The sequence below is a fragment of the Asterias rubens genome, chromosome 7 (genome assembly GCF_902459465.1).
Source record: "Asterias rubens chromosome 7, eAstRub1.3, whole genome shotgun sequence".
Lineage (NCBI taxonomy): Eukaryota > Metazoa > Echinodermata > Asteroidea > Forcipulatida > Asteriidae > Asterias > Asterias rubens.
Genome location: NC_047068.1, coordinates 21,624,874 through 21,640,022, shown reverse-complemented (window position 1 = coordinate 21,640,022; position 15,149 = coordinate 21,624,874). Strand labels below are relative to the sequence as shown.

General features: G+C 36.4%; 1 protein-coding gene across 1 annotated transcript in view; it reads right to left on the bottom strand.

Moving 5' to 3' along the window:
• Positions 1–2,154: 2,154 nt before the first annotated feature.
• Positions 2,155–15,149, bottom strand: part of LOC117292880 — a 70,214-nt gene continuing 57,219 nt past the window's right edge. The window contains exons 44-51 of the mRNA XM_033775048.1: positions 14,461–14,751; positions 9,291–9,475; positions 8,174–8,311; positions 7,574–7,678; positions 6,601–6,748; positions 3,792–3,925; positions 3,057–3,189; positions 2,155–2,592 (exon numbers count right to left, since the gene is read on the bottom strand). Of these exons, the coding sequence (XP_033630939.1) occupies positions 2,429–2,592; positions 3,057–3,189; positions 3,792–3,925; positions 6,601–6,748; positions 7,574–7,678; positions 8,174–8,311; positions 9,291–9,475; positions 14,461–14,751 (1,298 nt within the window). The 3' untranslated portion in view covers positions 2,155–2,428. The remainder of the gene's footprint in view (positions 2,593–3,056; positions 3,190–3,791; positions 3,926–6,600; positions 6,749–7,573; positions 7,679–8,173; positions 8,312–9,290; positions 9,476–14,460; positions 14,752–15,149) is intronic.

Here is a 15,149-nt window from a genome sequence, read left to right as displayed (position 1 = left end):
TTACATTTCTGCACATTAACAAAAAAAATATGTAAAGAAAAACAAATTATTTAAAAAGGTTAAATTCAGTACATGTATATGATTTGTTCTCTCACAAAACCGCTTCAATGTTGTTTGATGTAGAGAAATAACTTCGAGAAATTTGTGTCCGCTGTAATTTAAAACACAATTTGCAAATCACTAATAAATTACCCTTTTCAAACATGCATGAACTTACTTTTTCTCTCCATATTTTGTTAAATAAAGATTGAGACAAAATGAAATTGAGTGTTTTGTTTGTATTACTTTAACTTTATGCTGACTTTGTCGGTCAGCGGTTTGGCGTTATGTCGGGCCTACTTTCATAATAATATAAACTAATTTTAATTTGTCTATTCGTTTGGCGTTTGGAGATGGACTTGGGATAACAAAATATTGTAGTTAAATTAATTTATTATTTTTTTCTCCTAGTGAACAATAATGTTTGTTATCAATTTTGAGGTGGGTTTACGGTAAGGGTTAAAGGCAAAGTATTCATTTATTTAGTTTTTGGAAAACTTTGATCGTTTTAACAATTTGAAAATTGTCGCGTTTCTTGCGTTATCGCCCAAAAATCGGAGCGAATATGCTCAAGCAGGAAGATCATTCCATAATAGGAATGATTAATTTTTTGGGACACACAAAACTTATGCATGTACATCACTTCGAAGTGAAATGTATGTCAAAACTTTGAAACGCTGCTTTAGGCCTCTAACAAATAGTTCCTACCAAACACAATGTACATTTACATAATGTACATTTTCTTTAAGGTTACAAACTAAGGTATGAATTGATGTCATGTTGTTATTTCGGTAATTAACCCTCAAATGAACATCACTATTAATTGGGCTAGTAAAAGGGTTTTTAGGGTTCCAAGCAAGTGTTTGGATAGTCTTACCCAATTATGTCCAAAGGACAGTGCCACATGAATCAATACATACAGCACCCTGTTCTCACTACATGTATTTTGTAGATGGGAATATGGGTACCTTAAAAACAATAAATCCTAGTTTTATAATTTGCTCAAAAAAAGTGAGGGAAAAGTGGCAAAGAATTACGTTATATTACACCATAGAATGAACGTACTCCCGAGGCCATTAAGCAGGCAAAGGACACCACGCTGCCGTATGGGCTTTTGCACCTCGCACTCGCACAGACCTCTTACGCAGCGTTTTTGAGCTTCCTATGGGCCTGTGTACCCCAACCAACCACTCTGTTCTGAACATGAGCCAAGGCGCACATTATAAATCACAGTTCAACACCTAGGTGCAGTGAAGAAACTAAGGTAGTACATTGTAATTACTAAACATTCAACAAAGTTTGAAGTGTTTTAGGAAGATCTTTATTATCACAGCTTTATTTTGAACAATAAACTAAAATAACACTAATAAGCATATCAAATCTCATCAGTCAAAATCTGACCTCGTTAGAAAAAAAATAAAGTATAGTTATATCAAACTGTTTCAAAATATTTGTTGCAAGGGCAATAATTGACTATTTTTGTTTAAAATTGAGCATAACCATCTCTTTAAATATAATAACTCTTTAAATCAAACGTTTATGATAGAATCTCCAAATTTTGTTCTTATGAATGAATTTTCATAATATTTCCAGGCTCTACCGCAGTTGCAAGTTGAATGGCTTCCGACTGACACCTCGAACAAGGTTATTGACAAAATAGGGAGACCACCAACTTTGGATCTTATTTAACGGTATGAGAACTTTATTTTGAAAATACAGGTGCTTAATTAATTCTGCTCATCGGAACAAGAACTATCAAAAAGTTACTGCAATAATACAAATACATGTACAAGTCTGAGTACTTGAACTTGAGTCCAAGTACATTAAATATTAAGATGAGTAATGAGTACAAGTCCTTATACAAGAGTACTTTGCTATTTTTGTACATGTACATGTACAAGTATTTTCAAAGTAGTACTCAAGTAGTTCCTTGAGTACTGAAGTACTCAAATAGGACTCAACTAGAACTCAAGTAATACCCTAGTACTAGACCGAGTATGAGCTCTACAACACCACTTATCACAGATGGCAAGCATCTGAAATATTCAATAGTAACTTGGTCTGCTTATAAGAGGAGCCAGTCTTAAATAATCACCAATTTATGGTATTTTGTCTGTTCTAAGCAAATGTATGTGTTTCAGTAGCTGTATGAAGTTCACCTCTGAACTGAGTGACTTTGTTGTGACTGACAGTTCTTTACAACATATATTATGTACAGAGGCCCTTTCTTTGTTCCTCTTCTTTGTAAAGCGCTCCGTTCTTCGTGGGGCGCTATAGAAATGCTTGTTTATTATTATTATTATTATTATTATTATTATTATTATTATTATTATTATTATTTGACACTGCTCTAGTTCTATTTGTAATTTCTCTTAAAAAAACTGATTTCTTATCCCAGGTAGATGACTCTGGGTTTGTCGTCATCCTCAGTCTCTCCTCCAAACAACTCCTTGTCCTCTTTCTTGACCACCTTGACGAAATCATTGAGTCGGCCGATCATATCGTCCAGTTTGAATTTAAGGTCATCACACTCTGCTTGTATTGGATCAATACCTGCAAAGAATTCAATTCAATTCAAATCAACTCAAGTTATTACAAACATCTCGTTAAAAAACACAAAACTTGTTTTCCCAGTATGCATCCAACGATAAAACACACAAAATTTGTAAAATAGAAAGGAGGAACTATAAAAAGATAAACAATACACAGTGACATAGATATTTACAACCTACGTAAAAATTACAAAACTAAAAACCACCAAAGATAAGGAACAATAATAATGTACAATCATTTAAGATTAAGCAATCAGATCATACACCATTCCCCATCACAAAACGTTATAAAACAAATTATAATGGATGAGTCCCAGCCTTACACTGTAGAATGTAAACCTTAAGATTAATCCTAAGTTATAATGAGTTACTCGTCCCAACTCGAGATAGGATTAAACCTCCTAGCATTTCGTGAAATTGGCTGCAGTGCCTTTAACACAGATCCAATATCCCTATCTATCTCACCTTCAATGTAAGTGTGGACCTTGCCAGTTTGTTTGATTCTCTTCTCTGACATTCCGCTCCATTTCTTGAAGCGGTTCACCATAAAGTCTACAATCTCAAGCTCATTCTTGCGCTGGGCAGTCTCCTCTTGGACCTACAAAACAAGAAATATTAAAAAAAAAAAACCCAAGAAGGATGTACTTTAGAAAGGTGTCTAAAAAAAACCATATTATTTGTACATTATTTAAAGACTCAAACAACTCAATTATTAATTGTCATAATAAAAAGCATAACAAATATATAAAAGCAAAGGCATAACAACAATAGACAACACAAAAGAAAATTTTCAATTTGACAGAAACATCAACAAGTTCAAAAAAGTTAGGGCATACAACAAGAAGGGTGTACTTTGGAAGTTTACTACAGCAGACAATATGCATACTTTATTAAAAGCTTCAAAGTATTTATTGTCATGATAAAAACTATGAAATTTATTCGGAGAATAAATACAAGTAAAGGCAGAACAACAATTGACAACACAAATAAAAGTTTACAATTTGATAGAAATATAAAAAAAATAATATAAAGAAGTGAGGGCACACAACAAACACAACAAGATTGGTGTACCTTTGAAGTTCCCTACATTGGGCCCAGGTCTTTGTTGATGACTTCCCTATACTTGCCCAATGTTTCATTTTATTTCTGGTCAAAGACATATGTTTGATAGAAACACAAACTTAATTGGCATAACTGTACCTTAGCGAAGGCTTCACAGATGATGGCCAGTAGCATGTTCGTCAGAGTCCACATGACAATCACGACGTAACTGAAGAAGAAGAGCGGACCCATGTACCGATCCACTTCTAACAGATCCTCAAACTCAAATTTGCCTATCAGGTGAAAAAAATCATTTCATATCAATAAACATATTGTTTGTGGTTGTTTTGCATGTTTGTTTTAATGATATGCATTTTTAATATCAATATCAATCAACTTAAATCAATGGTTAAATGTTTTCACACTAGGCCTAATAATAAAAGAGATTTTATATCAGAATCTGTCAAACAAGGTGCCTAAGGCACTTCACACAAACAATTAAAGTAAGAAATCAAAACAAATGCACAATGTATTAATAAGACTAACTTAAGAATTAAACGTTCAATAAACTACTTAAAAAAGTACAGTAGGCCTACAATGTAAAATAAAATTAAAGACAAGTGAATATTATTAAGAGGTTATTTCATAAAATTACTGCAGAATTAAAAGTTACTTAAAAAGTAGTCATATGAAAAAAATACAAGCAAAGACAAAAGGCTACTATCGCTAACACAATAATTAAAACAAATGCATCGATAAAAGCACAGTAACAGGTCTATATGAACAAAAAACAATCAATCTTTAGGAACACAATCAATTGAATTGGTTTCCTTAAAAAATTTTCAAGACAAAGCAGTTATGGTAATCTTGCTCAAGGATACGAGTCCCAAGATCGGGACTAACCCACACTCTTCTGATCAGAAACACCAGAGCTTGAGTTCGGTGCTCTGAACCTCTCGGCCAAACCCACTACAGTGCTTGACACACAAAGGTTTAATGTAGAACAATAAGAAAAGAAGATTCATTAGGATAGGTTTATAGTAATACAATACAAGCAAAGAGTAAAGGGAATGACAATAACACAATAATGAAAACAAATACAATGATAAAAACACAGTAACAAGGCTTTAGGAAAATAAAGCATTTCAAATTCAGGAAAAACAATCAAACAAATTGGTTTCCTTCAGAAAGGACAGAGCAGTTATGGTAAACCATCTTGCTCAAGGACAGAAGTCCCAAAACCGGAACTCAAACCTACACTCTTCTGATCAGAAACACCAGAGCTTGAGTTCAGTGCTCTTAGCCTCTCGGCCAAACCCACTACAGTGCTTGACACACAAAGGTTGAGTGTAGAATAGTAAGAACAGACAGATTCATTAGGATAAGTGTATAGTAGTACAATTTAAGCAAAGAGTAAAGGCAATGACAATAATTAAAACAAATGCAATTATAAAAACACAGTACCAGGGCTATATGAACACAAAACAAGCAAACTCAAGAGAAAACATTTTAAATGAATTGGTTTCCTTCAGAAAGGACAAAGCAATTCTGGTAAAATATCGTGCTCAAGGATACAAGTCCCAAAACCGGTATGATCGGGACTCCAACTCACACTCTGCTGATCAGAAACACCAGAGCTTGAGTCTAGTGCTATAGACCGCTCGGCCACGACGCACTATGGTTCTTGACAGAAAAAGGTTTATTAGTACAGAATAAGAAAAGACAGAATCATTAGTACAAATTATAGAAGTACAACACAAGCAGAGAGTAGACAATAATAATGATACTGAAAAAGTATCAAAATATTACAAGTGAGTAAAGAGGCTGTTTCAATAAGCCGAGGCTTGTGGGGGAACAGCCCTAGACATAATGCAAAGACAATAATCAACGACATCAAAACCAACATTAACAGGAGATTAAAGAGGTGTTAAAATCCCTGAACATTAAAATTCAATTCAAGTCAACATTTAGTGACTCTTCTCAAGATATAACCCATACAAAATATGACATAAATAAGCAAGATAACAAGTACAGAGAATGGAGGGAAAATAGTTTATCCAAATATGACATAAATAAGCAAGATAAGAAGTACAGAGAATGGAGGGAAAATAGTTTATCAAAATATGACATAAATAAGCAAGATAACAAGTACAGAGAATGGAGGGAAAATAGTTTATCAAAATATGACATAAATAAGCAAGATAAGAAGTACAGAGAATGGAGGGAAAATAGTTTATCCAAATATGACATAAATAAGCAAGATAAGAAGTACAGAGAATGGAGGGAAAATAGTTTATCAAAATATGACATAAATAAGCAAGATAACAAGTACAGAGAATGGAGGGAAAATAGTTTATCAAAATATGACATAAATAAGCAAGATAAGAAGTACAGAGAATGGAGGGAAAATAGTTTATCCAAATATGACATAAATAAGCAAGATAACAAGTACAGAGAATGGAGGGAAAATAGTTTATCCAAATATGACATAAATAAGCAAGATAAGAAGTACAGAGAGTGGAGGGAAAATAGATTATCAAAATATGACATAAATAAGCAAGATAAGAAGTACAGAGAATGGAGGGAAAATAGTTTATCAAAATATGACATAAATAAGCAAGATAAGAAGTACAGAGAATGGAGGGAAAATAGTTTATCAATATAAACCAAAATAAAGTGAGTGTGAGGCTGTCAGATTCAACCAAGGTTTGTAGAAGACAGCCTAGACAAACAAACTACAAAAAAACAGACTGGGTTGCTATGAGAAAAAATGTATAAACTAACAGGGCTATAATTAGCAACTGGCTGATGACATAATGTAGGAGCTGGACTGACTATTAAAGAGAGCCATGCCATGTACATAATGGCAGAAAAGAAATATTGGAAGAATACTTGAATCAACCCTCAGACAATAATTCACTAATTTCGTCGTCATGAATAGAATTCCACAAGATTGACAGATACTTACCAAGGAGGGTGCCGAAGAGGGACAGCAAAGTGCGCAGGACCGTGCTGTAGTCACGTAACTGGAAGAATACTAAGAAGCAGAAACTAGCGTATCCCATGTACACCACACCAAACATGATCATGAACAACGATAACTCATACGCAAATTTCTGAGAGAGGACAAGAAAAGGTTAGAATGAAACAATTTTAAATATTTTAGTGAGCATGTTTGTCACAGATAAACAGAGTTGGAGTCGAGTTACATTTGTTGAGTCCGAGTCTCAAGTTATTTTGGGTCGGGTCACTTGGTTCGACTCTGCAGAGTCGCGAGTCACTTGTTTAAATGACTAAATAGTCAAAATACTTTAAACCAGTTAACAGAGATGACTAGATGACACTTTTACTGCAAACCAAGAGTAATATAAGAATTGCAAATAAAAACAAAGTTCTGTACATACAATAATAATAAACACTATAACAATAATAACAATAATAACAATAAAGACATAAGTAAAATGCCTCATGCGAAAGTCTCTACGCTCATAAAGAGAACAATAAAATATAAAATGAGTGAAAGAGTCAATTACAAATAAGCAGCTTCATACAAATGATTTTTTTAAAACAGTGTAAAGAACCAGCCTGGCGAATATGCACAGAAGATTATTCAAAAGAATGACAACACCATACGAAAGTGCATCTATTTGGTGAGCTAAACGTTAAGACTCCTACATATGCATGACGATTGGATCATCGGAATTGCTTTAAGTATTTAAAAACTTAGGGCTATTTTATGGACTCGTGAGTCACATGTTTTCATGGTCAAGTCCGCATCATGATAGTCGAGTCTGAGTCATTTGTCCGAGTCACCGAAACTGTGACTCGTGACGACTTGACTCCAAGTCCTGGACTCGAGTTCAAGTCCTGGACTCGAGTCCTACAACTCTGCACATAAATAACAAATATTTATTCCTCTGTTTGTTGGAATGAGTTCTTACGTTGACAGTGTCCGTTAGCATCAGCATCTTCTGATTAAACCTCAGCAGTCGAGTGAACTTGATGATCGCCATGAACAAACAAAGCCCAACCATGGTCAGGTAGATCTAGGGTCAAAAGAGAATAATACAAAAAAGGTTGAAAGTTTTATCCTAAAAACATTACAAGATTTGCAGACCTAGAATTTCAATTATGGAAGGTCAGCAAGCTCCTATAAATAAATAAATAATACTAAATAATAAGACCACTTATAATGTGTCGATATCCTTAAAGTTTTGACATTCATGGTGCAAAATACAAACTAGAAAGAATAAAAACAAAGCAACATTATCAGCATATATAAACAACTATCAATACAAAAACAATGTCTGTAACTAAGCCAAACTACTGTTCTGGAAAAAACCGGGGTGGATAGGCTAGGTATTCTAAATGGGGAGCTGATTCAAAAGGTAATAATGGAGAATCCGATGAACAAAGACGTATCGTGGGCAAATTAGGCCCATACATCATAACAATTAGGCACACACATCCCAATTATACATCATAGTAAATACATCATAGTAAATGCATCAAAATAACAGCCAAGCCCAAGACATACTCACATAATCCCAGTACGCCAAGAACTGAAAGTTATGGAATTCATTAGGCGCAGCGTTGATCTCCTCTGTTAGCTCATTGGCCTGTAAGAGTCGATACAAGTAGCTGACAATAGCTCCGATAGCCAGCCCATGGTTGATCACCTAAAAACATTAATAAATACAAATAATTTATTGATATATAAAGCGCAAAATCCAACGTAATTTTGTTCAAAATGTGCTGAAACATAAAAAATACACGAAAATCCACAAAAAATATAAACATAAACAAAAACTTGTAAACATACTTCTATCTTTGACTAGTATTTCTTATAACGAAACAAAGCAGTCAGGTTGGCTCAGTGGTATCTGTCCCTGCCTTTCACCTCGGTTACCCCCTGGCTTAAATCACGCACCAGAGCCTTGCAAGTGAGTTGGGCTTTTCAGTTCCTACCTAACTGCATGGGTTCTCCCTATTGACCCAATTCACCTGACGCCATTTTCAGAATAATCGTGGAACACTGGTGGGCAATGAAACTGTGCGTTATTCAATGAAGTGTGCATTCTATAGGCAAGGCGGCGTTTAAACCTATACACATGTGTTGTACCACCAAAATGGTTGGCGTGGCACAGTCACTGTGTGTGACGTGCGTGCAAGGGGTCAAAAGGGGTTTTCCTCCCACGTCTAAAACTGAAATTTCTCCATTGTCTACAAAAAGTTGATGTGATGCTTCCATTAGAATGCTTTGCCGACTTAAATCATTTAGATTCAGAATCCGAAAGCAATCTTCATAAGTGCCTTGCACTGCAGCCCACAGATCCCAGGATACCTGCACTTGTACTTGGGTGGTACCGAGTATATATAAAACATTGTAAGAAAACTCCCTCTAAGTAACAATTTTTTTTCGTAGAAAATCTGCCTGGACTTCTACTTTCTCTTTAGTGGATCGAGGGGACTTCGAATTATTAACTTCACTAACGCTGAGTGAGTTCTTAATTGGTCCCAACATTTCAACAAGCTTGCTCTAATCATCATCTGGAGATTAGACGTCATTGTACATTCATTTACCATCAGATCGACCCAAATCTGCTAATAAAACTTGATAAGATGGAGCTTTAAAAAACACATATATTTTTTGCTTACCCCATAGACATTCCAAGGATCTTTGAAGTAGGCCTTCTTTTGCTTCTTGATCAGAGCAGCCTCCCTACCGACGTAGAAGAGCAGAAGCACAGAGAAGATGACTTCAGCTGCCATCACAAAATAAGCAAATGTGCCATAGTAGTGGTCCAGTGTCATCGTTTGAAATTTAGGAAACGGAAAAGCACCTGTAGTAAAAAGATTTAAAAAAATATTATTTATGGTTTATTCAAAGCACTGGACACTATTGGTAATTACACACAACAGTTTTAAGCATAAAAACGTACTTTGTAACGAGCAATGGAGAGCTGTTGATAGTATAAAACAATGTGAGAAAGAGCCCACTCTGAAAAAAACACAGTTTTTGAGAAGGGCGTTTGTTTGTTTGTTTGCTTGCTTTTGTTTTTTGTTTTTTGTTGTTTGTTGCTGTATGTAATTGAGGTATTGTTCTGCTTGTGTATTTCTTACTTACATGTGTTTGTTTTAACATTCATGTTGTGTGTGTTTGTGTACTTGTTGGTGTGTCACAGTCTGTTTTATGTGGGTATCAATGTACTATTTTTGTCTATTTATAATCATGTCTTTTATCAAATTTATGTAACTGTAATTTTCATAGTTTTTAATGATACCTGTAAGTGGCGGTTATCAGCTGTTGGATATCAATAATAAATAAAAAAATAAAAAAATCCCTAGACCAACCCACAAACCAAGTTTGGAGTTAATACGGCAAGTCCTTTTTGAGTTATGGCTCAGACACCTTTCTTTTGTTTTAGCCATAATGACCTTAATATTTAACTGAGGGGGTTAAAAAACAATAGGCTTTTTGGGGATTCCAGTAGACCAACCCACAAACCAAGTTTGAGTTGAAACGCCAAGTCCTTTTTGAGTTATTGCTCGAACAACATTTCTTTTTTTTTAGCCATAACGACCCTAACCATCAACTGAAGGGGTAAAAAAAATAATAGACTTTAGGGGGATCCCATGACCAATCCACAAACCAAGTTTGGAGTTGATACGCCTAGTCCTTGAGTTCCCAGGTCGAAATTCCAGTTGAACCTAGTTAAACTGGGTTTAACTGGAACTAGTTAAAACCAGTTGATAAACTAGTTAAACACAGTTAAAACCAGTTGGTTTAATATGGAAAATGGACAGAAACCAACTAGTTTGTAATTTCAACCTAGTTGAACACAGTTAAACCTAGTCCAAACCACTTGGTTAATATGGAAAATGGACGAATTTGGTCACTTTCCAGTTGAACCAGTTGACCCCAGTTAACTAGGTTCAACTGGAATTTTGACCTGGGTTATCACTGACAATGTAATACCAACAACAACTGTGCAGCAACGTTGGTGCAATTATCAACTTCACTCTTACTGCCAATGTTGGCTTGACACACAGCCAACAATGGCTCGTCATCGGCAGCCAAACAGAAATCAAAGCAAATTTTTGCAACGTTTAGCCAATGTGAGCGCAACATGGGTAGAATGTTAGTTTGCTACACATCGGTGACAATGCCTCGTTATTGGCTGCCAATGAAACACCAACAACAACTGTGCCACAGTTGGGAAGGACCATGCCCAGTTGGGCAGGCCCATTTAACACCAACATCAACTGTGCCACAGTTGGGTAGGCCCATTTGCAGTTGGGCGGCCCATTCGCAGTTGGGCGGCCCATTTGCAGTTGGTCAGACCCATTTGCAGTAGGCCAGGCCTACATTAACTACAGTTAATACTGCAGTTGGTCAGGGCCAAACTATAATTAGGCCGGTTCTACAATATGGGCCCCAACTTAGTTAAAGAATAAGTTTGTACACACTAGATAAAACTAATACTCAAACAAACACCATGAAAACTATTATGGTATCTTGTTTAACACAGTTTTTAAGGACTAATTTAGAGCAAGTTCTAGTTTGCTTGATCACATCACATATATTTAATGGAGTTTCATTATTGTATTCCATAAAGGAGAAATCTGCATCATTCTTTGACGGCACTGGACACCTTTGGTAATTGTCAAAGACCAATGTTCTCACATGGTGTATCCCGACATTATGCATATAAAATAACAAACCTGAGTTAATTTGGGCTCAATCGGTTATCAAAGTTGCATGAAAACAACGAAAGATAAAACACCCTTATTGCACAGGTGTGCTTTCAGATGTCTAATAAAAGGCTTCAGGCCTGAAGTCTTTTAATATTTTAGTGAGAAATTACCACTTTCTCAAAATAACATTACTTCAGAGGGAGCCGTTTCTCACAATGTTTTATACTATCAACAGCTCTTCATTGCTTGTTTCCAAGTAAGTTTTTACGCTAACAATTATTTTTTATTATTTGTGATTGATTGAAAAGTTTGACCTGATTTTAACCACTATGTTAATGAGGTCACACAGCATGTGAGTGATTGTCACAGTATTGCAGTCAAATATGTATGATCTTATAAACTGCTCATAGGACTATTTTCAAAGGGAGACAAGTTATAAACCCTAGTAGTCAGACATCACTAATGGCTTTTTAAAACAGTTTGCCAGGTTAATAAACAAAACAATTGAGAGAGCAACAATTAATGATTGACTTGACCTGATCTCAACCACTTTGTCTGTTAATGAAGTTAGCAAACATACTTGTTATACCTCTGTACAAAATGTGAAGTTTGATTGGTCGAGAACCAATCACGTGCCGTGCAACAAAAACGCATGTTACATATATGGCTCGACGAGCCGAGTAACATGAAAAGTGATGTACACCAGTGAACATCACCTTGATCGTGCTCACCGTTGGTCGATTTCCAGCGCTGTGTACGAAACAACCGCGGGTTCGAGGGATTTAGGGATTTGTTTCTTGTTCGTCTGCTTATTAAACAATGAATAGTCGGTTGTAATAATGTTTGAATATGACAACAGAACTTCGAGATTGTTGCACGCTGTGACTGGGGGTCAGTGGGTTTTGAACACCCTCGAGGGTAAATGGCAGCCTCGGCTTTGCCTCGGGTTCCATTTCCCCCCTCGAGTGTACAAAACGCCATGGACCCCGTCACAGTGTGCAACAATTGTATAATGTATGAGTGACTGGCAGCTATCAAATTATTAAGTTTCTATATTAGAATTTAATTTGATCTTAATAGCTACACATAGGGCCTGCTTTCATTGGGAGAGCAGCTATAAAATTGACCTTGTCCAAGCACAAATATAATGCTAATGGTTTTTAAGTAGGTTATAATTACTTTTCTGGTTTTAGGTACAGTGATTGATGCTCTTTTTTTACATGTATATAATAATAATAATAATAACAATGCATTTATAATGCGCCATCTATCTAGTGTACAAGACCCTTTTCCGATGTGCATGTATAATTTATTTGCAGACAAAACAGACCGAGGACAAGCACTATTTGCTGATGATGTACCACCTTTCTTGGAGTGTCACTCTTAATTATCCAGTGACTGTGAGAATGGCTTAGTAGACCTGAGTAAAATCTGATAAAAGCCACATCCATATTTATAAGTGACTGTGATGTTGTTTCAACATTGTGGTCCTAGCTAGACCTGATACTAGCAGCACCCAGGACTGCTTGCATTGAGAGAGCAGCTATTAACCAGTACCACACAGAATTTCACACCGTGACTGACAATATGGACGACATTATTACAAACTTGTTCAAGTTTTTACAAATTTTGATGCCCCTTGTTGGGAGTATTGGATTTGTTGGAAATGTTCTTGTATGTGGGACTATTTTCTACACCAAGAAACTGCATAATGTGACCAATTTGATGATACTCAACCTCGCTGTTGCAGATGCTTTGGTCTCTGTATCTTATGCTCCGTATGCATCTATAGCTTTGCAATATTTACTACTTGGAAACAGTTCATCTCATTCTAGCATCAGCCAATGTACAGCAAACAGTCTGGATCAGTTCACTAGTACTTGGATATATTTTTTCTTTATCAACAGTTTCAGCGCCCACTCCGTTCTCAATCTCACTTTGGCCAACTATGAAAGATTTATTGGAATCAATCGACCTTTGCAGTATACAAGCTACTTCACTAGAAGAAAGATCACGCTGTTGTTACTTGCTGTTTGGATAATTCCAGTACTAGAGTATTTGCCTCGATCAGTCCTCATAATAGATCAGTTCAAAAGAGACAATTGTGAATACGGGGAGGTACGAAATCCTGCGGTCGCAGCCTCTGGCATTGCAGCAATGCTGTTGCTCCTTCTACCCATTGCAGCTACAATTTGGATGTACATCAGAATCCTCATCAACCTGAAACAAGGAGCCAGAAACCTAGAAGAGCAAGGAATCCAGGGCCCAGCTCAAGAACTGCACCAAGCTCACAAGAAAGTCACCAGCACTCTTGCTATCATCACTACAGCTTTCTTCATTCTGGTCTTGCCTGGAGCCATCTTTTATCCTGTATCCTTGTTTCTGCATACATACGATTTCAGTTTTGATGTGGCCATGTGGACTGTGTTTGAATCCCTTTCCTTGCTGAATTCTGCCATTAATCCAGTCTTGTATGGATTCAAGTATGTCCAGCTGAGGAAAGCATTCCTATCCATGGTGTGTAGCCATTGTGACCAACAAAGACAGACAAACCAAATTGGTCCACTGTGATTTAAAAACTGCAGTACTCAACAAGTTGCGTGCATCTGTGCAAGTTGTCCTGAACATAATTATAGGCCACTTGAGTGTCGAGTGCCACAGAGCTCCATTCTGGGGCTTGTTCTGCTACCACTATCCATATTACAACTCTGCCATCAATCCAGTCTTATATGGATTCAAGTATGAACAGCTGAGAAAAGCATATCATATCATATCCATGGTGTGTAGATGTAACCAACAGAGACAGACAAACCAAATTGGTCCACTGTAGCTAAAAGTTAATGGATGTGGATCAAATTAAAGGAGACTTCTAAAACTCTGAACCTTTTGGGACTGCTTGACTAGACTGCTTTTATTAGGAGGTAGTATCTGATAAATATTAATCCTATAAACTAATGCGACCTCTGACGTCATGGCATATTAACCAAAGAGTAACAACTCTACCTGCCAGTGTGCGCATGCATCGTTTTGGATCAAAAATTTGTATCGGAAGTGACTAGTATAATTATTATTAGTATTTTATTAGAGGGCAGTTTTAGATGTAAATAAAAGGCACATTATCTATACATACCTCCTGTAGGGGGAAATTCAACCATACAGTGCGAGATAATGTGCGTATTGGACGTCGGGTTGTACACGACGAACTCAAAGAACACCGCCCTCGTCTGCTGGTCCACCCACTTCTGGTCTATCAGGTAATCGATCATGACCATGTCCTCCTCAATGTTGACGCCAAACTGCACGGTGAACCCTCCGCCGAAGTAACTGGTGATATCCCCGATGGTTGGGTAGGAATCTAACTCCAACCAGCCTCTGTACTTCCACACACCCAGGAAGGCAGACGAGTCGTAGTCTATCGGAACTGAAAGGAAGATGAATTTAACAGGGGATTAAAGTTCATGGTTTAAAGCAGGCTTTGCTACTTAATATTAGCATTCAGTGTGTACAAAATAAGTTTAAATTTCTTGCTATGCAAAATTGCTGGAAGAAATCATTCCCTGGTACGCGGCCAAAGTGAAACTCCTTTATGCGAGAGATATAATATGTTTATGTATATGTATACTACTGTATCCTCAAGCAGGATTGAATCGTTGATTGTGACTGGTCGATCCATAGCAACAAGAGGTGTGATTTAAACTTATATCGCACAACCCATATCACACCCTCCGTATTGTGTGTTCAAACTCAGGGTTTTGCGCTTTTATAAGCTATACGCAAAACAGACAGCTTATAAGAAATAAGTGTAAAAGTGGCACATTT